Source organism: Trachurus trachurus (assembly GCF_905171665.1).
Source record: "Trachurus trachurus genome assembly, chromosome: 6".
Taxonomy (NCBI): Eukaryota; Metazoa; Chordata; class Actinopteri; order Carangiformes; family Carangidae; genus Trachurus; species Trachurus trachurus.
In genome coordinates this window covers 32,413,599-32,441,219 of record NC_139897.1, presented here as the reverse complement: position 1 = coordinate 32,441,219, position 27,621 = coordinate 32,413,599, and the positions used below count along the sequence as shown (strand labels likewise).

Below are 27,621 nucleotides of genomic sequence, written 5' to 3'. Positions count from 1 at the left end.
GGTAATTGTATGTCAGTATTGTTTCTGTGCTGTCCTCTGTCCATCTGTATCATTTCATGCCTCAGGTTTCTCCATTGTACTGTATTTTAAATTGTGGGTCATGTCTGTCATATCTCAGGACTACGGATGGAAATGAGCATATAGTTAAATCTGGTGCAACCATCTTTTCATTTGTTGTGGGTGAGTAATGTTTTTGCACATTGTCCCCTGATAAAATAAAATAAAATAAATCCAAAAACAACATGATTAACCCTATAAATTGGCGCTGAATCCTCAAAACAAAAGTCCACCTACAAAAACGTACAGGGCCGCACTCTAATTTAATGTAAAATAAATAACATAATGACATAAAAGACATGCAAATACTCAACAGTGTTGTCATTACTGTACTTCTTGGTTTTAAATACACTGACAAAGGTCACTAAAACTCTCAGTTCTCAGTTCTCAGTGTTTCATAGTCAGAGTTAAAAGAGGAAGAGGACGCAGTAAATTCCCTTTTGTTTCATGAGCTTAATGAACAGAGATACAGTCGCTCCTAACTCAGCACCTAAAGCCCCCAAACATCCACCACACATCCACCCTCGGAGCAGCGTGTGTTCAACCCCATGCTGAGTTGGCACAGAGTGGGGGGGTGTGGTGGATGTGGTGGCATCCAGTGAAAACACAGAACAGAGTGACGGGTGGATTTCACTAAACACCAACAGACTCTGGTTCCATAATCTGATCTAATCCACTGTTTTTCTGTCATGTAATGAAGTTAAAGTCTGTTTATGTTTTCATGAGGCCTCTTCGCTTCTTTAAAAGTCTGGTTTCTTTTTATTCCTGGAGCATTTTTATGAGTGTAAACAATGAAACTAATGAATGTATTAGAAATATTTTAACTGAACAGTATTACCCCTTGTCAACTAAAAAGAAAATATATTTTGAAAGATTAGGCTACAATGTTGTGGAAGCAACAACGATTAGAAAGCGATATTTGTCTTATCCTGTCCCTCAGAAAACAAAAGAGATCACATTTAAAATACTGAATGACATTTATCCATCAAACCACTTCCTACATACTAGATTTAATTTGGATAATAATATGTGTGGTTTTTGTGAGAATGATATCGAAACAGTAGAACATATTTTTTTTTTGAATGCAAGTACGTTTTACAATTTTGGACTTCATTTCAAAACTGGTTGTTATCTAAACACATTATTTTGCCCCCATTAAATTGGATGTCTATCAAGGTTGGACTACAGTTAAAGGAAAAGAACTTGGACTTTTTGGTGAACATTTTAATTTCCCTTGGAAAACATTTCATCAACAGATGTAAGTACCTCAAAGTGAAACCCCACTTCAATGGATGGATAAACAAACTCAGAATGTATTAAAAATATTTGCATTACTGTACATGAAAAGCAAAAATGCCCTAAGGTTGTCTTCTTTGCTGGACTTATTTACTATTATGGACTGAGATCCTCAACTTTTTTTTCTCTTTTCTTTTTCTTTTTGTTCTTGATTGATCAAGATAGCTGATTCAACACTGTGCATTTATATATTACCAATGTGCCTTTAATGTTTGTATTTTGAAGATACTTCAATAAGAAAACAAAAAAACAATTAAACTTCCTGATGTACTTAACACCGGTAAATGAGCCGTAGAGACTCTTCAACAGGCTCTGGATGAGACTCATGGGGAAACACCCCCAACGTACATGACGGGGCTGAGACAACAGAGAGCAGCTTGACACTGCTGACAGAGGTTCATGGGGGTTCACGACAATAAGTGTTTTCTGTAATAAAACATACAGAGTTAACAATCTAATCTGACAGAAGCCAGTCTAATTTGTGTCAGTTCAGGGTAGTTAATAATGTGAAAAACTAAATGTAGTTCCAGATTACCCGAAAGGCAGAAAATCTAAATCAATTGACAACAATAACATGTAACTTAATGGCCTAATGGTTAATTTATTTTATTTAAACACAACCTCAAAGACAAAATTCAACTGTTACCACACTGATCTATTAAAATATGTAGCGTATATGAGGTCTCCAGTTTCCTATGACAGTAAACTTTTGGCATTTTTGACTGTTATGAAGGAAGGAAGGAAGGAAGGAAGGAAGGAAGGAAAAAAGAAGGAAGAAATAGAACAAAGGAAGGAAAGATGAAGAAAGACAAGACAGAAATAAAAGAAATGATGCATGAGGGAGGGAAGGAAGGAAAAATGATGAAAGGAAGAAAAAAGACATAAAGGAAAGAAGGAATGGTGGAAGAGAGCAAAGTGTGTAGGATGGCAGAAAAGGAAGAAAGGAAGGAAGGAAAGAATGGATGGAAGCAAAAATCAAGATGGAAGGAAAGAAAGGAGGGAAGACAGAAAAGGAGGATGACAGAAAGAAAGAAAGAAAGAAAGAAAGAAAGAAAGAAAGAAAGAAAGAAAGAAAGAAAGAAAGAAAGAAAGAAGATGAAGTCTGCTAACTGCTAGCTTCTCTAGTTGTAGCAACTTTAGCAATGACCTCACCATAACAAACAGCGCAGTCTATTTCTCCTCAAACCGCGATCAAAAAGCTACTTATAGCCACACAAATAATGCTCAGAACAGCACCAAACGTCATCAACAGTACAAACAGGGTCCCATCCAGAGGAGGCTGGTCCATTGAGGCAGAGGAGGTTGGTCCTCCTCTATTTTTGAGAGGCAAAAGGAAAATTTATTTTTTATTTAAGAAAGAGTAACTGGTTGAAATAAATCATTACCAAATCTCAGTATAATTTATAAAATATTATATATGTATTTTATCATAAAAAAAGTTTGTTTTTTGGAAGAAAATCCACTTAAAACGGCTCAACTGCGCCGCCAGCAGGCTCAGGAGACAGAGCAGGCTGTGTGAGGAGCAGGGAGCAGGAAGGTGGGGGCTCTACGGAGGTGGCAAGATTTTTACTTCCCTAACTGGCCTCGGGGCGGGATCTTCTTCCATTGACTCAATGCATTTAGGATGTCTTCATCCTGACCTGTGATTGGCTAAGACACGTAAAATGACGTCATGACGGAGGAGGCTCTTCTGTACCAATCAGCAATCAGAACACAAGATTGACAGCAGGTTGGTCCAATGACAGTTCTCCAACCCCCCTTGGTTACTGTTGCTATGTGCGCCAAACTTTCACTCCCAGCCGTGCTGCTTATGCTGCTCCTAGCACAAGAAATACGGAGTTTTCAGAGATATTGGCATCGATTTGAAAGGAAATATCAGCAGATTTCTGGATAAACTGTTAGGAGATATCAGAGAGAAGCAGTCAGAGAGATTGTTAATAGTTTTCAGTTACGTGACCTGGGCAGCTGGAGGGTAAACAAAGACACGACCGGACTTTTTTTTCTTTTTCTCCGCCATCAGCTCAGGTAAAAGCATAGCTATATCTAAGAGGTAAAAGCCAAATATGTATGTAATTTGAGTGGAACACTTTGTTTTGTTATTAATAATTACAGATTTTCATGGTTTTTGTTTTTCCTTTTTAAATCAGAGGGTGTAAATCCCCACTGTGGCATTTACAGGTGTTGAACACTGGCCTGCTTTTTTTTTTTTTTTTACATCCCACATCCAAGATCATGGCTCTGTCTTTTTCATTAGGCCTGTGTTAATCTGGAAACAGTAAGATTTAATAAAATTATGTTGTTTTTAAGAAATCTTGTAAGACATTGTTTTACTGTTTAATTTTCATTGAATATAATAAAGCAGGGAGAAGTAGTGCTATAAAATAAAATGAGGCCGTGGACTGGTGTTCCTCCTGTCCTCCCTAATTTTTTCAGTCACCAGCCGCCACCATCCCATAATACGAGGCATCAAACATCTGTTAGCTTTGCCTGGTTTATATTGAAAAGAGACCAAAACAACTCACCCACTCTCCTCCAGTTATTATAGCCTACGTTATGCAGCAACTTTCCGCGTCCAGCATAGAGTCCAGGCGCTGACAACACACGTCCGAGGCCGACTGGTAGCACAAACATCTGGTTTCAGCGGCCACCGACAGGCAATGACCACACTGACCACTTCACCAGCATTTAGACTCCACCGGTAGCTCTCCCTCTTTCACTTTTCTCCTCCATTTCCTTCAGCTTGTCTTCAGTAAACTCAGTCTCAAACTTACTCGGCGCCCATCCAAATGAAACCAGTCGTTGTTGTTCTCAAACTGCAAACTCAGCCGTGTTGTCCCTTCTTCACTATGTTACAGACAGTCTCTTCCGGCAACAAACGTCGTCCTGATCTCGCGTGTGACGTCACGTCGCGTCTAATCTCGCGCTCGTTTACGTGATTTTCTCCCGCAAATGCCCAATTCTGTTAATTTCCCTGTGAACACTCGATAATAACTTTTATAAACTGATAGGCAAGACACGTAGGAACTTTGGCTGCATTATATGGAGTAATAATACACACACATTTGATTTCCATCCTTGAGCTGCGGGACTCTACTTCACTCGGTATTGTAATCGGCTCCACACCAGCTACTACCTGTAACCATGGCTACAACCAGCAGACATCACAGCAGGGACAACACAGCTGAGTTCTCAACAACGACTGGTTTCATTTCGATGGGCGCCACTATCAGTTTGAGACTGAGTTTACTGAAGACAAGCTGAAGGAAATAGAGCTGGTACTGTGTTCTGAGCATTATTTGTGGCTATAAGTGGCTTTTGGATCGCGGTTTGAGGAGAAATAGACTGCTCTCTTTGTTATGGTGAGGTCATTGCTAACGTTGCTACAACTAGAGAAGCTAGCGGTTAGCAACTAGACTTCATCTCTGTATCCAGTTTCTTATAACAGTACGGTAAACTTTTGGCTGTTATGAAAGGAGGAAATTGAAGAAAGGAAGGAAAGAGGAAGAAAGAAAATACAGAAATAAAATAAATGATATATAAGAGAGGGAAGGAAGGAGAAAGGATGGAAGGAAGAAAAAAGACATAAAGGAAAGAAGGAATAGTGGAAGAGAGCAAAGTGTGTAAGTATGGCAGAAAAGGAAAGTAAGTAAGTAATCTTTATTTATCTAGCACTTTTCACAGATAAAAATCACAAAGTGCTTAAAGAAGAAGAAGAAATAAAGAAAGAAAGAAAATATGCTTTATTCATTAGAGGACATTTATTTATCCTTCAATACAAACACTACTATAATAAAAATTATAATTTCATGTAAGAACAACAACAACAACAACAATATGGCAATTTCCACAGTCAGATGACAGTAACTGTCATTTACCCCCATACTGTTCAATAATGCGACTCTTCTCTGTGAAATTAACCACTTGAACATTTAAACTAATTATCTTAAGCAGTGTAGGAAGTGGGGAAGGCTCTGTACTTTGTATTTTCTGTTTTTCTTTTCTCTTTTTTACTCTTATTCTGTTTTTTTGTTATTAAATCATCATTATTATTATTTTATTGTGCTTTTATGGCGATATGGATCCCCTTGGGTCTGAAATAAAGAAATGAATGAAGATCTTCGTTCTAAAAATAGCTTGCACCATAATTAAAGGTAACGAACCTACTGCTATGACTATAGGGATTATGGCAATGGGCCAATGTGCCAAAATGTTGAACTATCCCTTTATAGTGTCTGAAATTTTAGGGGCAAAACATGACAAAGTTAGGGTCAGAGTCTGGAGCCCTGTGGCTGCTCAACATCATCAGAGAAAGAATGACATTCGAAACAACTAAAAACATGGTTCAGTAAAAACCACTTTGGTAAAACAAATAGCACTTTACAACATTTATCGTCTGATAAATGAACTTTAACATTTCACCAGGTTCTACTGGTGCAACCACTGTGTGATGTGATGTAAGGTATTTGTATTATACTTGATATTTGTGGACCATGATGCAACTACTGTACTACAGATGGATATTAGCTATTAACAACTAATTATAGTGTATGTTCATGAATATGCAGAGTCCCATTAGAAATAAAACAAGTAAATGAAATGAATGTATATGGAGAGAGAAAAAAGTTAACACAAAACACAAGCTAATCCATAACTATATTAGATCTGACTGTGAGTTATTGATTAACAGATTAAACCCAGGTCAGGTGAGTGCGTGTTGTAAGTATGTGTTGAAAGAGATGCTGGGTGGTTTTTCCACTGGTAGTACAGAATGTAGGGAAGTTTTATTTTGAAGTTCCGGGCGGAAGCTGATTATGTTTCATGATACTCCCTGCCAAATATCATACACTCATGACTATTTGTAGTAACTAAATCGGGGCTTACAATATTTTTACTGGGATTTTGGCGCTTTGATTTGATTTGATTTTTATTTGTCTCAAACAAGCACATCAAAAGACAAACAATCTATGTAACAAGAAACAAAACAATAATGATACTGTGCAAGTTTGAGAAGGGGCTGAAGGAAGCAAAGCTTATCAAGTTCAGCCCCCCCTTACATTGTGATTCATGTCATACAGTACATCTGTAGTTCCATACAATTCAGAAGATTAAAAATATATTGCTTTAATATGAAATAAGACCATGATTATAAATAAAAAGAGTAAGTCAAGTTCTTTATAGCTGCCCAAGAGTGTATGTTTGTACTTACTTTTAATTTTTTTTTAAAGTTATTGCACAAGTTATTGCACATTTTTATTCAATTCTTTGGGCATTAAGGGGTTAATATTTAAAAATGCTCAAGGGATATCACCGGGCACCCTCTTGGATTTTGAAGAGGAACCCCCCCAGCTACAAGAAACAGCAAAGAAAAAAACTTTATCAGACGAAACAAGGTTCAACCCCATGGCTCCCGGACTATTTATGTAGGGAAGTTTTATTTTGAAGTTCCGGGCGGAAGTGGATTAGCGGACCGCACCGCGCGCGGACAGGACACAGGAGTCGCAGGTCGGTCGTCTCGTCGCGCGTCTCGCTTCACCTCTGGGTGACTCTCTCTCTCTCTCTCTCCGGTGTCGGTCTGTCCGGTCGGTGGTGAACTCAACCCGGTCACTAAACATACAGGTGAGCCGCCCGTCGCCCCTGGTTACACACTTTTATAACGAGCGCACGCGTATGTAGGTGTGTGTGTGTTGGCTTGACAGCGCGTGCACCCCGGAACAGAAACATGTGGTGGTTTTGACTGAGGTGAGGAGGCTGCACGAGCTGCAGGGTTAGCATTGGAGCTAATTATAGGTTCAACTCTGACCTCACAACAACAACAACTGGAGATGATGATGATGTAGTTTGTAGAAGTGGCGTTTATTTATCTGTGCTTATCGGCTTCCGTACTAATGTCAAACATATTAATAAGCAGGTTGCAGTTTATCAAAGTGAAACTTAGAGCTGAGTCACAGTTTTTATTGGAGAAAGTTTAGTGAAGAGTTTAGTGAAGTGTCTGTTTATCTGTTAGCTAATCACAGGGTGTCAGACAGGCTTATGTGTGTGTTTAAACTATATATACTGTATGTATAATATAAACTATGAATACATCTGTACTACCAGTGGAAAAACCATCCAGCATCTCTTTAAACACAGAATTACAACACAGACTCACCTGACCTGGGTTTAATCTGTTAATCAATAACTCACAGTTAGATCTAATGTGCTTATCGGCTTCCGTACTAATGTCAAACATATTAATATACAGGTTGCAGTTTATCAAAGTGAAACTTAGAGCTGAGTCACAGTTTTTATTGGAGAAAGTTTAGTGAAGTGTCTGTTTGTTAAAGCAGAAGTAAGTGATATATTTGTGTTAATATAAGTCTTAAATAGTTATATCTTCCGACAGCAATCACTTACATAGAGTGTTTGGACTGAAACACGGGTCTCTCAGTCCCTCTGCTCTGCTCTGAGCCGAAGAGAAAACATTTATCGTATCCTACAGTTTTTATCCAATGAGGAGAGAGAACGGCATGCAGGGCTGTGTGTGCAGCCAAGGGACGCCGTGAATGTGGTGACGTAGGGACGAGGACTGTTATGGTGCGTTCAAGGAAACTCGTATTTTTCCGACCGTGAAGTGGTACCAGTTCGATCTGGTACGAGTTCACCGGTCGGATGTTACGAGTGGCCGTTATAGTGACTTTCACCGGTAAAACAGGTTGGAAAAACACGAGTGGGTTGCCTGGAACGCTACAAAGTCGTAAGTTGTGACTTGAAGCTGTAATTTACGATTTCAAAAGCCTGCCTGGAACGCAGCATTAGCGAAAACGACCGGACCACTCACTTCTGCTTTAACCTGTGATTGATTAGCCTGAGGGCTCGCAAGCTAATCACAGGGTGTCAGATTAATGCTTAATGTGTGTGTTTAAACTATATGTAAGATAAACTATGAATACATCTGTACTAACAGTGGAAAAACCAGCCAGCATCTCTTTAGTTTCAACACATAATTACAACACACACTCACCTGACCTGGGTTTGATCTGTTAATCAATAACTCACAGTCAGATCTAATATAGTTATGGATTAGCTTGTGTTTTGTGTTAACTTTTTTCTCTCTCCATATACATTCATTTCATTTACTTGTTTTATTTCTAATGGGACTCTGCATATTCATGAACATACACAAGAATTAGTTGTTAATAGTTAATATCCATCTGTAGTAGTTGCAGTAGTAGTAGTAGTAGTTGCATCATGGTCCACAAATATCAAGTATAATACAAATAAATTACATCACATCACACAGTGGTTGCACCAGTAGAACCTGGTGAAATGATAAAGTTCATTTATCAGACGATAAATGTTGTAAACTGCTATTTGTTTTACCAAAGTGGTTTTTACTGAACCATGTTTTTAGTTGTTTCGAATGTTGTTCTTTCTCTGATGATGTCGAGCAGCCACAGGGCTCCAGACTCTGATGAAATTTCAGACACTATAAAGGGATAGTTCAACATTTTGGCAAATGGCCCATTGCCATAATCCCTATAGTCATAGCAGTAGGTTAGTTACCTTTAATTGTCAGTACAAGCTGTTTTTAGAACGGCGAAGCAGAGCCGTGAGCTGCTCAGAGCTACGCTACGGAGGCTTATTATGGGATTTCTTGGTTTCCCTCATAAAACTCATCAAATACACAATCCAACAACTCCACAACGCTCTGGTGGACAAGTTGTGACCTGCACATTCACCACGCTATGAGATAATAACACAACGCGTAAATACAGAGACTGCTTGATGAAAAACTGTCCCTGAAGGCAACGCGCATCAGCGGTTTTGCATGAATTTCCCTCTAAAACAACTCTGTGTGGTAACGTTGTGTTATTATCTCATAGCGTGGTGAATGTGCAGGTCACAACTTGTCCACCAGAGCGTTGTGGAGTTGTTGGATTGTGTATTTAGTTTGATGAAGAGAACGTGGAAATACCGTGCAGCTCACGGCTCTGCTCCGCCGTTCTAAAAATAGCTTGCACCGACAATTAAAGGTAACGAACCTACTGCTACGACTATAGGGATTATGGCAATGGGCCAATTTGCCAAAAATGTTGAACTATCCCTTTCAATTTTAAGTTATGCTGAGTCTGGAGCTCTGAACCATAAAATCGTGCAAATGTGTTTTTTTCCTGAACTTTGCCTCACACGTCTGTCTGGTTCTGTCGACACCACCTGTGTGTATGTGTGTGTGTGTGTGTGTGTGTGTGTGTGTGTGTGAGCGTCGCTCTCCCAGCAGCAAACTGAACTTGACCTCTGACCTGTCGGTTCTGATGATGATTGACTCGGTGGCGAGTGCAGAGCGAGTACGGTTGTTCCTATTGTCGAAGGTCAAAGGTCGACGTGTCTTCAGTTCTTGTCCTTGTCCCTCCTGAGCAGAGGGGGGTGGGTGCCGCCATGTTCAGACTCCTCAGTCGCCACGGCAACAGGAGCCGGACGCGGAGCTGCGTCGCCGCCGCCGGCCAGCGTCGCCACGAGCACCACCACAAGGCCGTCATGGCGATCCGGCGCGAGGACGTGAACCCCTGGGAGAGGAGGGCGCCGCTGGCCCCGCGACACGTCAAGGAGCTGACCAACGCCGGCGTCAAGGTGCTGGTGCAGCCGTCCAACCGCAGAGCCATACACGAGAAGGTGAGAGCACGGTGACGCTACACACACACACACACACACACACACACACACACACACACACACACACACCGCCGCTACAGCCGTGTGTTGTGTTGTATGTTAGTTAAAGCAGAAGTAAGTGATATATTTGTGTTAATATAAGTCTTAAATAGTTATATCTTCCGACAGCAATCACTTACATAGAGTGTTTGGTCTGAAACACGGGTCTCTCAGTCCCTCTGCTCTGCTCTGAGCCGAGGAGAAAACATTTATCGTATCCTACAGTTTTTATCCAATGAGGAGAGAGAACGGCATGCAGGGCTGTGTGTGCAGCCAAGGAACGCCGTGAATGTGGCGACGTAGGGACGAGGACTGTTATGGTGCGTTCAAGGAAACTCGTTTTTTTCCGACCTGTGAAGTCGTACCAGTTCGATCTGGTACATAGACTGTACAAAAAGACGTACTGGTACGAGTTCACGGGTCAGAAGTTACGAGTGGCCGTTATAGTGACTTTCACCGGTAAAACAGGTCGGAAAAACACGAGTGGGTTGCCTGGAACGCTACAAAGTCGTAAGTTGTGACTTGAAGCTGTAATTTATGATTTCAAAAGCCTGCCTGGAACGCAGCATTAGCGAAAACGACCGGATCACTTACTTCTGCTTTAAGGGGATAGTTCACCCAAAATTAAAATTTCACTCATTATCTACTGAGTGACATGGGGAAACACATACAAAACTGCACTTCAGCCACTTTTCATACTGCAAAAAAGAGCAATGAGAATTATTCACAGGGTTGATTATGGGGCACACACCAATGACTTATTTTGGAAATCTAAAACTCTAAAATTGTTTGATTTGGTGGAGCATAAAACAGCCCGAGTATTATGTAAAGCAAGGAACTATCTGCTACCAAGAAACATTCAGAGAATGTTTCACGAAAGAGAGCAAGGTTATGATTTAAGAGAGAAATCAAATCTAAAGGTTGGTAGAGCTCGCACAACAAAGAAAAGTTTCTGTATCACCATTTGTGGAGTAAAACTGTGGAATAATATGAGTACTGAAATCAAAAACATTTAGAGTGTAATCATGTTTAAAAAGAGACATAAAGAAATGATTCTCCAGAGGTACATTGAATAATTCACACAAGGTGTTTGTTTACTTACTACTTATTTTATTTATTTATTTTTTTACATTGTCGTTTACATGATCGAAATAAAGATATCAATCAATCAATCAATCAATCAATCAAACCCTCATGTGGACTAAGGGCTGGGAGAAGTTTCAGAGTCCTCCGTGGCTTCTCTGAGTTACAGGGGGTCTCGGCGTAGCAGTGCATGTCCATATAACGGTTGCAAATGGATACCAACTGTCTTCGTAACAAAAAGACACACCAAAAAACATCCAAATACCTCCATGCTGCTCGTATGTAATGTCCCTCTTGTATTGAAGCCCCGAAATGAGAAATTGTTCCGCCGGAAACAGGAAGAGCAGTGAACTGAGACACTGGGTCCCTTCCGCTACAAACAAGCTTAAAATATAGACTTATTTAATTTTTTTCGGAACAATGCCCTTGGTACTTTGTAACGTCGTCTACCAGAGGGAAGAAGTTCAAACTCCCTATTGACTGGATGAGAGGGATCGTTTGCTATTTTGACAGTTTTTTTCCTAAGCACTTCCTCCTCGTACACATACAACTTAATTGTTTCTGTCTCGTCCCTATGATTTTTGAGGCTAGGCTTATATTCTCTGCAGCTGCTTCTTCCTATTATGTTTAGATTACCGTACCACATTGCCATGTTAAAAGTTAAGATGCCCTCTTATCAGGTTCTTAGAAACTGTTTCCATAATATGCTTATCACTCTAAAGGAGTTGCGCTTGTGTAGTAGGTGGAGACGTGGATTACAGGTTTTAAAAATATAGTCATTTAAATTTAGGTTGCAATCAATATACTATATATGTACCTAAATATTTGAAATTGTTTACTACCTCTACAATTTGTTCCTTAATTATAAGGAGCCGGTGCATATTCTCATTTGTCCAGGTCATAGTAATTCAAAGGAGGTTAAATCGAAAGCAACTGGACTTAGTTATTTGTCCTAGACAAATAACTAAGTCCAGTTGCTTTCGATTTAACCTCCTTTGAATTAATTATAAGGGGCTGCACAGGGTCTTTTTCATGATTTCATGTGTGTACTACGTATTTATTGTGGTGTATGTGGTGGGAGTATTGTATTGTGTTGTTTCTCTGTGAGAGCAAAAACCAAGACACATTCCTATCAACTTGTTTCTACTTGTTGACATGGCAATAAACTTTTTGAATCTGTGAATCTTTGAATCTTTGAAAGACAAGTTCTTGTGTTTTTGTTACATTGATCTCTAAGGAGCTTTCATTGCACCACTTCTGGAGAGATGACACATACACACTCTATATACTTCGTTTCCCCCTTCTTTAATAAGGCAACCAGGGCCATATCATCCACTTACTTAAACAAACAAAACTTTTCCAGATCTAATTGGAATTCGTTTGTGTATATGGAGAAACATTTCACCGTGTGTGTGTGTGTGTGTGTGTGTGTGTGTGTGTGTTGTCAGTACTACATGCGGGCCGGTGCCGTGGTGCAGGAGGACGTCTCGGAGGCGTCTCTGATCATCGGCGTGAAGCGGCCGCCGGAGGAGAAGGTCATCCCCAAGAAGACGTACGCCTTCTTCTCCCACACCATCAAGGCTCAGGAGGCCAACATGGGGCTGCTGGAGGACCTGCTCAAGAAGGTGAGGGGGGGGGGGGGGGGGGGCATGGGAATCAAACCCATAAAATTAAGGTCAAGACAGAGCTGATCAAATAAAAAGTTCAAAAAAAAAAAAGACAGAGCTGATCAGACAGACACATGATCTAAATGTATGGTAGACGCCGGGGCTCAGCAGTAGATGAACAGCAGAGATATCAGAGGCCTGAGGCTCAGAGGTTACCACGGCAACTTGAGTGGTTGCAGAGCTGATTTCTTGGTCATATATTTTTCTCATGACACAATTCAATCGGATCACAAAATAAAATTTAGACTCCTGTTCACTTACATGGAGATTTTTTCCGAATTGAGGTCCCATGGCGAGCGTTACTTTCTGCTTCCGCTTAGACTCTCCTTGTTGTTTACAAAGTTACTTCCGGATAGAAAACCAGCATGAGAACAATAGTGACGGACGAGAGTTTCACTATATCTCATTTTTCATGTCACTATATCACCGTTTAGACTAATCTGATGTTTGTAAAGTCTATAAAACCAATGATTGGACAAACATTACTATTTACATGTGCACATTTTTGTAATTAGTCATGGTTATCATAGATTAGCCGGGCTAACTGTTAGCTACCTGTTTAACTTTAATAACTCAGTGACTCAATAAACGGTCCATGAAAAAATATTTTCTCCAGCGGATATCTGAGTTCCAACATGACTGAGCTAACTGGAGTAGTTTCATGTCGTGTCCCACAACGGGAGGGTTTTAACAGCTGACGTCCTGCTGTTAGCTTAGCTACTGCCGTTAGCTTAGCTGCCGCCGTTAGCTTAGCTACTGTTAGCTGTCCCTGTCAGCTGAGCCACTGATGCTTTCTAGACACCGTGATTCCCCCAAACTGAATAAATACAACACATAGCAACACAAAACACACACACAGAAATAGTAATGTTTCTTCAATCATTTCAGATTTGTCTAAACGGTGATAGGGCGTGAAAAACTAGCTAAACTCGTTTGTTACTATTGATCTCATTAAAATTACGTGCTGGTTTTAGTAGTTGTAAACAACAAGGAGATTCGCTCATTATATCACAGTTAACAACTAATCAGATTGCTGGATTTCAGCTTTCCGTTTTATAATAATAATATACCTCCATCATTAAAATATACCAAAGGAAAGTGCTACACCCTGTCATTACTGATCTATAATAACTATTTAAATACTATGATGATGTCATTAAGGATCAGATTGAAGCTGAAGCTGCAAAAAACAAAACAATAATGTGAATATTTATGTTTATTTTAAAATTGGTTTCAACCTGTGATTTGATCTTTGTTTTTTTTTTGTTGATGTTGTTTTTTAAAAAAACTTTTAACCATTTTCTCTTCGTCCTTCAGGAAGTTCGTCTGATCGACTACGAGAAGATGGTCGACCCTAACGGCTACCGCATCGTGGCGTTCGGCCAGTGGGCCGGCGTCGCAGGTACGATCTGAGAAATAAACACACCCTTCTGTTTGTTTGTGAACATCTGGATCGGCCTCTGTTGTCATGGCGATGTAGGTGTGACAGTTTTTTAGATTTTGGGGTTTTTGAAATTGTGCCATTTTTTATTGAGGTTTTCATTTATTTAATTAGATTTTATTTTGACCTTTTAGTGGTTTAACTGAGGTTTTTATAATGCACTCGTGATTATTTTTGTTCTTCTGGTCGTTTTATTAGTTTTGTGACATTGAAGTCAGAAGTTATTATTCATCATGTGGTGATTTCAGGTTTTATTAATGTGAGTGTGTGTTTTGTAGGAATGATCAACATCCTCCACGGCCTCGGGCTGCGCTTCCTGGCTCTGGGACACCACACGCCCTTCATGGTGAGGAAGCTCACTACAATAGAAACAAGTATAGAAACAAGTAGATTCTGTGGCTTTAGTGGTTTATTTTGATCTTGTTTTATTTCTCCTCCTCCTCCTCCTCCTCCTCCTCCTCCTCCTCCTCCTCCTCCTCCTCCCCCCTCCTCTTATTCCTCATCTTCTCCTTCCTCCTCCTCTTCCTCCTCCTCCTCCTCCTCCTCCTCCTCCTCCTCCTCCTCCTCCTCCTCCTCCTTCCTCCTCCTCTCAGCACATCGGCATGGCTCATAACTACAGGAACGTCAGCCAGGCGATCCAGGCAGTGAGGGATTGTGGGTATGAGATCTCCACCGGACAGATGCCCAAGTCCATCGGACCCGTCACGTTCTGCTTCACCGGCACCGGCAACGTCTCCAAGGTAACGACACACAACCTGGACCAGAACAAGTCGGTTTGTCCTCAGTGTCTCACCCATAGATATAGAAACGTAGATGCAGCGTTCTATATCTGGCGATACGTCATATTGTGTAGGACCAGAGCATTAGAGAATCGGCAGCGTGGGATCACGTCTGTGTTTTTTCCTTTTTATTTTGTATATAATATTCATTTATATGAGGAATAAAAGGATAAAAGACTTTGTCCCGTCGTCACGACGTGAGGGAGGAAGGATCGGATGGTGGCTCAGGTTTAGTGATGAGGAAACTGTCACTGTCAGCTGCACATCTGTCAGCAGCTGCTCCAAACAGACACGTCACTAACTTTATTTTGAAGGGACAGATTAGATGTTGATTTTGTTAACAGGGGCTTTGTTGCACCCAAACATTAAGCATATATCTGTTGGCTGCTGTCTTATCGTTCAATCGACCCCCTCCTTTCCCCCGGTGCGTCTTGAAATTCCCTCTTTCTCTAAAGTGGGAGATGACAGAAAGAGTCTGAGAACTACTTAATTGAAGCTACATTGTTGCGAGTCTGGCATATAGGAAGCTCACACTGTTGCAGCTGCTTCTAGGATAATGTAGTTAATTTGATGGGGGACCAAATTGTTCTTGACGTCCCCAGCGTAAATGACGCCTGTGAATAGATTTAAAGCAGATATCAGTGGAATGTTTTTGTTAATATAAGTCCTAAATAGTCCTATTTTCCGTCAGCAATCACTTACATGAAGTATTTCAGCCTAAACACGAGTCTCTCCGTCACTCTGCTCTGCTGTAACCCGAGGAGAAAATTTTCCTTGTGGGATACAAGTGTTATCCAATGAGGAGAGAGAACGGCATGAAGGGCTGTGTGTGCAGCCAAGGGATGCGCGTGAATGTGGTGACGTAGCACGAGGACCAATTGATGCCTGACAAGGGCGGGGGCTGCTAACTCATGGTGCGTTCAAAGAAACTCGTACTTTGTGTTTTTCCTTCCTGTGAAGTCATACCAGTTCGATCTGGTACGAGTTCACGGGTCGGAAGTTACGAGTGGCCGTTATAGGGAACTTTCACAGACAACAGGATGGTAAAAACACGAGCTACGGGTTACCTGGAACGCTACCAAGTCGTAGTTGTGACTTGAAGCTGTAACTTACGGTTTCAAAAGCCTGCCTTGAACGCAGCATTAGCCGAAACGGCCGTGAAGCTGATATCTGCTTTAATCAAAATCCGGGGTTACAACCATGGTTACAGCGTTTAGAACGTCAGTCCTTTAGTACTTCAGCCCTGCACAAAATGGCGGCCAGCAGACGCATGGTGGCGCTGTTCGGCAGTATGGAACGCAGCATCTACGTTTTTATATCTATGGTCTCCTCCTCTCCTCCTCCTTCAGGGAGCTCAGGACATCATCAACGAACTTCCTGTGGAGTACGTGGAACCTCACGAGCTGAAGGAGGTGTCGGAGTCTGGAGGTAGGTGGACGCTGTCCGTCTGTCTGTCGTCTGATTGGCTCAGCTCAGCACTGCAGCAGCACACATTTAAAGGGATAGTTCAACATTTTGGCAAATTGGCCCATTGCCATAATCCCCTATAGTCATAGCAGTAGGTTTGTTACCTTTAATTGTCGGTGCAAGCTGTTTTTAGAACGGCGGAGCAGAGCCGTGAGCTGCTCAGAGCTACGTTACTGAGGCTCATTATGGGATTTCTTGGTTTCCCTCATCAAACTCATCAAATACACAATCCAACAACTCCACAACGCTCTGGTGGACAAGTTGTGACCTGCACATTCACCACGCTATGAGATAATAACACAACGTTACCAGACAGAGTTGTTTTAGAGGGAAATTCATGCAAAACCGCTGATGCACGTTGCCTTCAGGGACAGTTTTTCATCAACAGTCTCTGTATTTCCCTCTAAAACAACTCTGTCTGGTAACGTTGTGTTATTATCTCATAGCGTGGTGAATGTGCAGCTCACAACTTGTCCACCAGAGCGTTGTGGAGTTGTTGGATTGTGTATTTGATGAGTTTGATGAGGGAAACCAAGAAATCCCATGAGCCTCCGTAGCGTAGCTCTGAGCAGCTCACGGCTCTGCTCCACCGTTCGCTTTAAGGTGAAGGAAAAGGAGGAGGAAAAGGAGGAGGAGAAGTTTACTTGTTGTTGTTGTTTGTTTGTTTGTGTCTTTACTTGTTTACCTGTCTCCCCGTCAGACATGACTAAAGTCTACGCCACCGTCCTGAGTCGTCATCATCACCTGATGAGGAAGAGCGACGGCATCTACGACCCCATGGAGTACGAGATCCACCCGGAGCTCTACACCTCGCACTTCAGGACCAGCGTGAGGCACACACACACACACACACACTCTCACACACACACACACACACACACACACACACACACACACACACACACACACACACACACACACACACACACACACACAGGGTTCAAGGGGGTCCCCAACTTTTTCTTGAAATGCTTAACTTTCTTTTTCCCCAATATTTTATCACTTTTTTAAATTATTGTTTGACTTTTTCTTTTTTCATTTTTTTTTTTTTTCTTCTCAATTTTTCTTTTTTTTTTTTTTTACCCCTTTTTGTATTATTTTTTGCCCCTTTTTTTGAGAAAGAGACATTTTGCCACATTTTTCTATATTTTTTGAGAATTTTACCACTTTTTTGAGAAGTTTTACCACATTTTTTCTAATTTTTTTTTGCGAAATCTTACAACTTTTTCCAGAATTCTTTTGAGAAATTTTACTATTTTTTTTCTCAATTAAATTTTTTTTTTTTTTTACTATTTTTTAATAGAAATTTAACCACTTTTTTCTAAAAAAATATTCAATTTTTTTTTGTTTATTTTTTTGAAATCTTACCACTTTTTTCTAGAAATGTTTCAACTTTTTTGGAGAAATTGTACCACTTTTTTCCAGAAATTTCTCTATAATCTTTCAAAAATGTACGCCTAATTTAAACGTACATTTCTGGTGTTTGCTTCAAAATTTTGTCCAATGGGGGTCCTTGGTCTAATTTGTGTCAATTTTGTTGTAAAAAAAGTTTGCGAACCACCAGTGATACAAGTATGAACAGTTTACCCACTACAAAACATTAGACTACACCACTGCATACACACACACACACACACACACACCTGCTGCCGTCAGTCTTGGTGTCTCAGTCAGCAGAGTTAAACACGTGGCGTGAAAACATGGAAACATGTGACACTGTTACATGTTCACATGTACCAGTGTCACATGGCTGAACAGAGACTCAGCAGCTGCACGTTCACTTCTATTGTTAACACATAACACCGTTAAAACGTCTGTTACCACCTCTAAAAACAACAAGTCGTGCATTTCATCACTGAAACACCCTGGTAAAGGAAGTTAATGCAAACAATGCACACAAAAGACACTTAGTGCTTTGTGAATAATGTAAATAAGTAGGGCTCTCAATCGATTAAAAAACAGTAACTAATTAATCACACAATTTTCTGTAATTGATCGTAATTTATCAACAAATGAATTTCATTAAGACTGAAACTTATAACGAAAATGTATTTATATAAAATCATCAAATTAGTGTAGAATAAACACAAAAGAAAGTATTTTTTAAATTCCAAGACTATTTTAATGGCTTTCTTTAAACTTTGAACACAGTTTCTTTATTAAAAAAAAAAAATCTCATATTTTGTGTGTCTTTAAACTGGAATTTAAAGGGTTAAAATCCCCAAAAATTAATGAACATTTGGTAGTTTTGAGCAGAGCTGAAGTGGTTTAAGAGATTTATGCAAAAGAAAATCAGAAAAAAATATTGATGATGATTTTATAGCAGTTCTTTTGTGTGTCCATTTTTGGACACGAGGGACCTGAAAGGATGCAAGAAGTGTTACCAGTGTATAAATGACCTGTAAGAGGAAGGAAGGAAGGAAGGAAGGAAGGAAGGAAGGAAGGAAGGAAGGAAGGAAGGAAGGAAGGAAGGAAGGAAGGAAGGAAGGAAAGGGTAAAAGGAGTAAGGGGGGTGGAGAGAGGAAGGAAGGAGGGAGGGAAGGAAGGAAGGAAGGAAGGAAGGAAGGAAAGGGTAAAAGGAGTAAGGGGGGTGGAGAGAGGAAGGAAGGAGGGAGGGAAGGAGGGGGGAGGAAGGAAGGAAGGAAGAGAGGAGGGAGAAAGGGAGGGAGGAAGGAAGGAAGGAAGGAAGGAAAGGGTAAAAGGAGTAAGGGGGTGGAGAGATGAAGGAGGGAGGGAGGGAGGAAGGAAGGAAGGAAGGAAGAGAGGATGGAAGAAAGGAGGGAGAAAGGGAGGGAGGAAGGAAGGAAAGGGTAAAAGGAGTAAGGGGGGTGGAGAGAGGAAGGAAGAGAGGATGGAAGAAAGGAGGGAGAAAGGGAGGAAGGAAGGAAGGAAGGAAGGAAGGAAAGGGTAAAAGGAGTAAGGGAGGGGTAGAGAGAGGAAGGAGGGAGGAAGAATGGAAGGAAGGAAAGGATAAAAGGAGGGAGGGAGGAAGGAAGAAATTTGCCAAAAAAGAAACTTTCTTGCAGAAATCCACCTTTAGCTGTAACACATCCAAAACGATCAGCAAATTAAAAAAATAAAAATGAACAGGACCCTAAACCAAGGTTAAAAAGCGATGAAAAGGAAATTAAAAACCAGAAACTAATCAAAGTTTTAATAAAACAGCTGCAGTGTGATTAAAGAGTGAACGTGTCTGGTGTGTTTTGTCCCTCAGGTGGCTCCGTACACCAACTGCCTGATCAACGGGATCTACTGGGACCCTCACACGCCGCGGCTGCTGAGGAGGATCGACGCCCAGAAGCTGATGAGGCCGCCGCGCTCCAAGCGCGGCCACGGGGAGGGAGCGCCGGACCTGCCGCACAAGTAGGAGAGAGAGAGAGATGTGTTTCCTCTATGTAAAGGTCAAAGGTCAAAGTGTTGTTGTCAAAACATGGCTGAACACAGGTCACCTGATCGCCATGACGACGTGGAGGCGGCTTCAAGTCAAAGTCAGGATTTAACTTCTGTTTAGACCGAGATTATCACAAGGTTCTTTCTTTCTTTCTTTCTTTCTTTCTTTCTTTCTTTCTTTCTTTCTTTCTTTCTTTCTTTCTTTCTTTCTTTCTTTCTTTCTTTCTTTCTTTCTTTCTTTCTTTCCCTCTCTCTTTCTTTGTTCCCTTTACCCTTTTCTTTCTTCCCCCCTTCTTTCTTTCTATCCTTATTATTGCTTCCTTCCATCCTTCCTTTTCTGCAATCGTTACACACTCTTCTCTCTTTCACTTGTCCTTCTTTCCTTGATGTCTTTTTTCTTCCTTCCTCACTTTTTCCATTTCTTTCATTTGTTTTTTCTTTCTTTGCCGCTTTCCTTCCTTTCTTCCATTTTTTCCTACCTTCTTCCCTCTCTCCCTTCTTTCACCCTTTGCTTCCATCCTTCCTTCCATCCTTTGTACCTCCCTTTATCCCTCCTTTCTTCCTTTCTCTCTTCCTCCCTCCCTCCTTCCTTCCTTCCTTCCTTCCTTCCTTCCTTCCTTCCTTCCTTCCTTCCTTCCTCCCTCCCTTTCTCCTTCCTTTCTTCCATCCTCTCTTCCTTCCTTCCTCCCTCCCTTCCTCCCTCCTTCCTTCCTCTCTCCACCCCTCCCTTACTCCTTTTACCCTTTCCTTCCTTCCTTCCTTCCTTCCTTCCTTCCTCCTTTCTTCCATCCTCTCTCCCTCCCTCCTTCCTTCCTTCCTTCCTTCCTTCCTTCCTTCCTTCCTTCCTTCCTCCTTTCTTCCTTCCTCTCTTTCTCCCTCCCTCCCTCCTACCTTCCTCTCTCCACCCCCTTACTCCTTTTACCCTTTCCTTCCTTCCTTCCTCCCTCCCTTTCTACCTCCTTCCATCCTCCTCCCTTCCTTCCTTCCTTCCTTCCTTCCTTCCTTCCTTCCTTCCTTCCTTCCTTCCTTTCTACCTCCTTCCATCCTCCTCCCTTCCTTCCTTCCTTCCTTCCTTCCTTCCTTTCTACCTCCTTCCTCCCTTCCTCTTCCCTTATAACCTGCTCTCTGTCCAGTCGGCCATGTTTCTGTCCCTCCTCCCCTCCTCCCCTCCTCCTCCTCTCTGAGGTCGACCACCTCTCTCTCTGCCCCCCCCCCCCCCCCCCCTCCCCTCTCCTCTCCTCCTCTCTGAGGTCGACCACCTCTCTCTCTGCCCCTCCCCCCTCCTCCTCCTCCTCTCTGAGGTCGACCACCTCTCTCTCTCTGTGACAGTGAAGTGATAAAAAGTTCAGCAGGTCGTCGTCGTATCTCCACGGAGGTTAAAGGTCACCTGACTATCTTCCCCCGTGTAAACACAGCGACAGTTCACAGCTCGTCCTCCCGACCTCACCAACACCTCTTCTCTTCCTTCTCTCCCCCCCTCTCTCCCTCTCTCTCTCTCTCTCTCCCTCTCTCTCTTTCTCTCCCTCTCTCTCTCAGGCTTCTCGCCATCTGTGACATCTCGGCCGACGCCGGCGGCTCCATCGACTTCATGACCGAGTGCACGACCATCGACAAACCGTTCTGTATGTACGACGCCGACCAGCACATCGACCACGACAGGTACAGGTCCTCTCCGCCATGAACACACCTGTAAACACCTGTAAACATCTGTAAACACCTGTAAACACCTGTAAACACCTGTAGGCAGCTTTATTTCTACAGCGCATTTCATACCAAGAGGCGACTCAATGTGCTTCACATAAAAACAAAACATTTAACAGTAAGAATTGGAAACAGAAAAAAAAACAGAAAAAACATACAATTTTAAATAAAACCCAAAATAGCAAAGATTGCAAACATTAAACATACAATTAAAGGGATAGTTCAACATTTTGTCCAATTGGCCCATTGCCATAATCCCTATAGTCATAGCAGTAGGTTCGTTACCTTTAATTGTCGGTGCAAGCTATTTTTAGAACGGTGGAGCAGAGCCGTGAGCTGCTCAGAGCTACGCTACGGAGGAGGCTCATGGGATTTCTTGGTTTCCCTCATCAAACTCATTAAATACACAATCCAACAACTCCACAACGCTCTGGTGGACAAGTTGTGACCTGCACATTCACCACGCTATGAGATAATAACACAACGTTACCACACAGAGTTGTTTTAGAGGGAAATACAGAGACTGTTGATAAAAAACTGTCCCTGAAGGCAACGCGCATCAGCGGTTTTGCATGAATTTTCGTAACGTTGTGTTATTATCTCATAGCGTGGTGAATGTGCAGGTCACAACTTGTCCACCAGAGCATTGTTGGATTGTGTATTTGATGAGTTTGATGAGGGAAACCAAGAAATCCCATGAGCCTCCGTAGCGTAGCTCTGAGCAGCCTGCTGCTCTGCTCCGCCGTTCTAAAAATAGCTTGCACTGACAATTAAAGGTAACGAACCTACTGCTATGACTATAGGGATTATGGCAATGGGCCAATTTGCCAAAATGTTGAACTATCCCTTTGAAAGCAAGGAAAAAAACACCTGTCTGTGTTTGATGTGGACGTGTGATCTGTTTCCAGTGTGGAGGGCTACGGGATCCTCATGTGCTCCATCGACAACCTTCCGGCTCAGCTTCCCATCGAGGCCACCGAGTACTTCGGAGACCGGCTCTTCCCCTACATCTGGGAGATGGTAAGACACCTGGGCGACAGGTGAGTCTGTCTCTCTCTCTCTCTGTCTCGCTCTGCATCGTCGCCGTCGGGTCAGGTTTGCTGTTGGGTGAGCGCTGCGCTGGGTTTCACGTGGTGGAAGACATGACAGGACGGGTGTTTGTTCGTTTGTTTGTTCTGCCATTTTCTGCCAGTTTTGTAAATTGAGTGTTGTTGTGTCGTCATCATCAGCTGCCGTCGGACGCCAACAGACCGCTGGACGAGGAGGACTTCAGCCCACAAGTCAGAGACGTGAGTAAATGTTACACAGTTTATATAACAAACGAAGTAGCTGCTGTTTTTACATCACAAAAAACACAACAATATTTTTGGCTAACGGCGCTAAAGAAAGACTACAATACCCATGAGCCTCGGCTGTTGGAAAAGCAACCCTGTCGTTAGCTATTGCTGTTGTTACCATTGTTACTTAATAGCAACTGGCAACAACACATCTACAGATAAAATTTGATCAATACTGTCACTACGACTGATTTAATGACCCAAGAACAAAGTATAGATTTAATGTTTTAGCTTTTATTCTCCGTTGAGCGGCCATCCTGCATCGTAAGCCCTAGTTTTGACATTTTAAACCAATTTACCAAGTTTCATTGAGGGATTTAAAATGATTCACGTTAGATAAGAGGATTGGATAAAAGCTGTTAAACATCTAATGACAAATAAAACAACAAACATCTGAAATTCAATCACAGTTTTTGATCTTAAGACAAATTTTTGGGTGGAGCATCACCACGCACGAGCACTTTATTGATTTGTTTATTTAAAATTCTGTAGAAATATTAGAAGATAAAGAATATTTTTCTAAGGTTTGTTATCATTTTTGTTTCCAAAGGCCGTCATCACTTCAAACGGAGCACTTACACCGAAGTTTGAATACATTGATAAACTTCGAGAGAGAAGGTAAGACTTGTTTCAGACTCTGTTGCCTGTTGTGTTCTGTGTTTTTGACTTTATGGAAAAGCATCTGTCTGTTTGGAGATCATAACAAACTTAATTTAAAGTTTTAATAATCATATAAATGTAAAAAACAAAACGAAAACAAAATTACTTTGGCACACACCTGTTCCGTCTGAGTTAATGCAACCAGTCAATGGATGACATGTCTAAAGATTACGAGACAGGTAACACTTAACCTCTGTTTTCTCATGTAGCTCACCTTAGTAACCTAGAGTTTGATGGTTACAGTTTGTAGCAGCTTATTTAAAGGAGCTATTTGTTTTGGTAGTGCTACAAAGCTAACGTTAACATTAATGTACCTGTTAGAAGAAACTTTCTGTATCAACCTTTATTTTCAAGAACCAACATATTTTATTTTCTCACTACCTTTTGGAGGTTAGCATGCTAACTAGCTAGCCCCAGCTGGGCGTGCTAACTAGCTAATTGCAGCGCGTCTTGGTACATCATGCTCATACTGTAGTAGTGAGTCTCCAAAGGTGGAAACCAATACCAACGTTAAATCTTGGTTAGCTTCTACTTCTTTCATTTGTTTTCTTACATTGAAGTTAGCATGCTAACTAGCTAGCCCCAGCTGGGCGTGCTAACTAGCTAATTCCAGTCTGTCTTGGTACATCATGCTCATAGTAATGACTCTCCAAAGGTGGAAACCAACACCAACGTTAAATCTTGGTTAGCTTTTACTTCTTTCATTTGTTTTCTTACATTGAAGTTAGCATGCTAACTAGCTAGCCCCAGCTGGGCGTGCTAACTAGCTAATTCCAGTCTGTCTTGGTACATCATGCTCATAGTAATGACTCTCCAAAGGTGGAAACCAACACCAACGTTAAATCTTGGTTAGCTTTTACTTCTTTCATTTGTTTTCTTACATTGAAGTTAGCATGCTAACTAGCTAGCCCCAGCTGGGCGTGCTAACTAGCTAATTCCAGCGCGCCTTGGTACATCATGCTCATAGTAGTGAGTCTCCAAAGGTGGAAACCAATACCAACGTTAAATCTTGGTTAGCTTCTACGTCTTTCATTTGTTTTCTTACATTGAAGTTAGCATGCTAACTAGCTAGCCCCAGCTGGGAGTGCTAACTAGCTAATTCCAGCCCATCTTGGTACATCATTCTCATAGTAATGAGTCTCCAAAGGTGGAAACCAACACCAACGTTAAATCTTGGTTAGCTTCTACTTCTTTCATTTTTTTTCTTACATTGAAGTTAGCATGCTAACTAGCTAGCAGCACCTGGTCCGGTCTTGTTATGTTGTGGTGAAGAGTCTCCAGTAATATTTCTGTCTCCTCTACTGAATGTGAGTCAACAAAGGTGGGAAGCAATTAACTTCTTGTTTAGCTTCTATGTCTTTTACTTTTTCTCGCTTATGCTCGTCATTTATCAAACTGAACAAATAGCTCCTTTAAATGTTCGGTAGGTCTAATATTCTCCTGCTATAGTCTCCTGTTGTTGTTATCGTTGCTGTTTTCTCTCTCTGACCTTTTTTAAACCCGGCAGTTCGAGACGTCTTTAGCGACGTGTAGCGACTAACCCTTTACGTCTTGTTGTGGTTGTTCCTGCACAGTGCTGCCCTCCTCTGGCGTCTGCTGTGCCAACCTGCCTCTGCACTAACACCTTGAATTGCTTACTAGTGTGTGCTAGTAAGCTAGCTGCTGCTGCTACTGCTAACCAACAACAGACGCTGACGGAGTTTGCTCTTAGGTATCGAGGGGTAGAAACGTTTTTTTTCCTTCTTCATTTTACCCACACTCAGAAGAAAAAAAAGATAAATAAAATCATCACCCCATCTGTCGCCGCCATCAATCTGGGAAAACTTGTCGACCATCTTCACGCAAGTCAGACGAGAGGATGAGTAGCTTAGCTTAGCTTAACACAAAGACTGGAAATGAGGGGAACTATTAGCCCAATTTTTCCGCACTTAACACTTAAAGCAGAAGTAAGTGATATATTTGTGTTAATATAAGTCTTAAATAGGTATATCTTCCGACAGCAATCACTTACATAGAGTGTTTGGACCGAAACACGGGTCTGTCAGTCACTCTGCTCTGCTCTGAGCCCAGGAGAAAACATTTATCGTATCCTACAGTTTTGATCCAATGAGGAGAGAGAACGGCATGCAGGGCTGTGTGTGCAGCCAAGGGACGCCGTGAATGTGGTGACGTAGGGACGAGGACTGTTATGGTGCGTTCAAGGAAACTCGTAACTCGTGTTTTTCCGACCTGTGAAGTCGTACCAGTTCGATCTGGTACGAGTCAGAAGTTACGAGTGGCCGTTATAGTGACTTTCACCGGTAAAACAGGTCGGAAAAACACGAGTGGGTTGCCTGGAACGCTACAAAATCGTAAGTTGTGACTTGAAGCTGTAATGTACGGTTTCAAAAGCCTGCCTGGAACGCAGCATTAGCCAAAACGACCGGATCGCTTACTTCTGCTTTAACCTATTTTTTCGGTATTTCTACGATCCATATTTTATACTTATCTATTTATTCTGGTTGTTTTAGGTCAATTTTATCGATATAAACGTCATTTGGTTCTCTGAACACTATTATGCATGATTGAATGACAATAAAGGACTATCTATTTATCTATCATTGAAAAATAACTTAAATTGAAACCATGTACAACAATTATTTAACATGGTGAAGACAACTAGTGTTTGACCTTTAACTTTTAAAGTTGTCCCTTTAGCTAAGGTTTGCATAAAACATCCGTCTGCTCTGGACTCACAGAGATTTCAAGAATTCAATCCTCTCCTCTGACTCCTCCAAAAAAATTAAAATAAAATCCACTCATCTGCATGTTTACCATTCATTAAAAATCCTCCGCAGCTTTCTTGTTCATTAAGTTTCATCTTATTAAATCTGCTTTGATTAATTAATTTTTTTTCAAATTCTGTTGATTGCCTAGCTACTCGTTTCTTTTCTCAGCTTATCTGCAGCCTCGGTCATTTAAATGAGCTTGGTCAAATATATTCAGCTGCTGCAGCAGTCACACTGTTTGTTTCTGTAGATTATTAACACTCAGACTCTTTAAACAGCAGAGAGGAAGCCTCGCGCTGCTTCTCCTCGCTCATATTTAGGCCACACACTCTTCTCAGACTTGATGAGTTTTCTTCCTAATTGATCCTAAGTATCATTAGTATCTTTTTTTCCAGACAAGCCATGCCACCAAATCTTAATCCTCCGAGCTCCTTAAGATATGTAAACTCGGGGAGAAATCCTCCTGAGGGGAACCTCTTTCTTTTCTTTTCTTTTTGTTTTTAATTAAGGAGCTGAGGCCTGGCGGCGGCCCGACCACCACCGGTCAACCCCGCTGTGACTCGTGCATGTGTGCGGTGTCGCATCCAATTAGGCCAAAGCTAACGAGCGCAGGGCTCTGACTCCTGGGGGAATAGAGGCGGGGGTGGTGGTGGAGGGGGGATATTAATGCCACAAGTCGTTCGGGGTGATGCCTCCATTATGGTGTTATTGTTGTTATGGTGTTAAGATAATCCACCGTGCAAAATCACACTTTTTAACTGAATCCACTTGTTTGGAGACGACCTGGGTTTGATTAAGAGGGTTAGAAATGAAACCAGACCTCAGTGCTCTGGTATTAATGTAGATATACTAAATGTAGATGCAAACAGAGTCTTTAACTGTATTATTAAAGAAAGTAATGTGAAATGAATGAACATCTCACATTTAGATGTTTTATTCCTTCTATGAAGATGTAACGAATTGACAGTATAAGTAGTGAGCAGTGTTTTCTGTAGCTCTGACTAATACAATAATTAAGTCAATTAAAGTATTGATAGAATTATAGTCATAATATTTAAATTACTATAACTGGTATTTTATTGAATTTTAAAGTTAATATACTATTAATGTGTTTTGAATTAATGAAACATTGTTGTACTGCTGCTGTTAACTTAAACATTGATGAACGTCAACATTAATGGCTGAAAATACAATAGCAATATTCTTATTTGATAGTAAAAGTGTAAGTAAATTAAGTTATTGATCGAATTATAGTAATAATGCAGCTGGTGTTTTTATTTTAGTGTC

The 27,621-nt window shown here is 41.3% G+C and overlaps 1 protein-coding gene across 1 annotated transcript in view; it reads left to right on the top strand.

Annotated features, from left to right (window-relative positions):
* Positions 1 to 6,807: 6,807 nt before the first annotated feature.
* The window catches only part of aass (aminoadipate-semialdehyde synthase), a 39,726-nt gene continuing 18,912 nt past the window's right edge, over positions 6,808 to 27,621 (top strand). Inside the window, exons 1-13 of the mRNA XM_083973878.1 lie at positions 6,808 to 6,969; positions 9,751 to 10,002; positions 12,573 to 12,749; positions 14,109 to 14,193; positions 14,511 to 14,578; positions 14,826 to 14,972; positions 16,361 to 16,439; positions 17,179 to 17,306; positions 19,693 to 19,841; positions 21,405 to 21,527; positions 22,478 to 22,589; positions 22,799 to 22,858; positions 23,457 to 23,524. Coding sequence (XP_083830004.1) covers positions 9,769 to 10,002; positions 12,573 to 12,749; positions 14,109 to 14,193; positions 14,511 to 14,578; positions 14,826 to 14,972; positions 16,361 to 16,439; positions 17,179 to 17,306; positions 19,693 to 19,841; positions 21,405 to 21,527; positions 22,478 to 22,589; positions 22,799 to 22,858; positions 23,457 to 23,524 — 1,430 coding nt within the window. The 5' untranslated portion in view covers positions 6,808 to 6,969; positions 9,751 to 9,768. The remainder of the gene's footprint in view (positions 6,970 to 9,750; positions 10,003 to 12,572; positions 12,750 to 14,108; positions 14,194 to 14,510; positions 14,579 to 14,825; positions 14,973 to 16,360; positions 16,440 to 17,178; positions 17,307 to 19,692; positions 19,842 to 21,404; positions 21,528 to 22,477; positions 22,590 to 22,798; positions 22,859 to 23,456; positions 23,525 to 27,621) is intronic.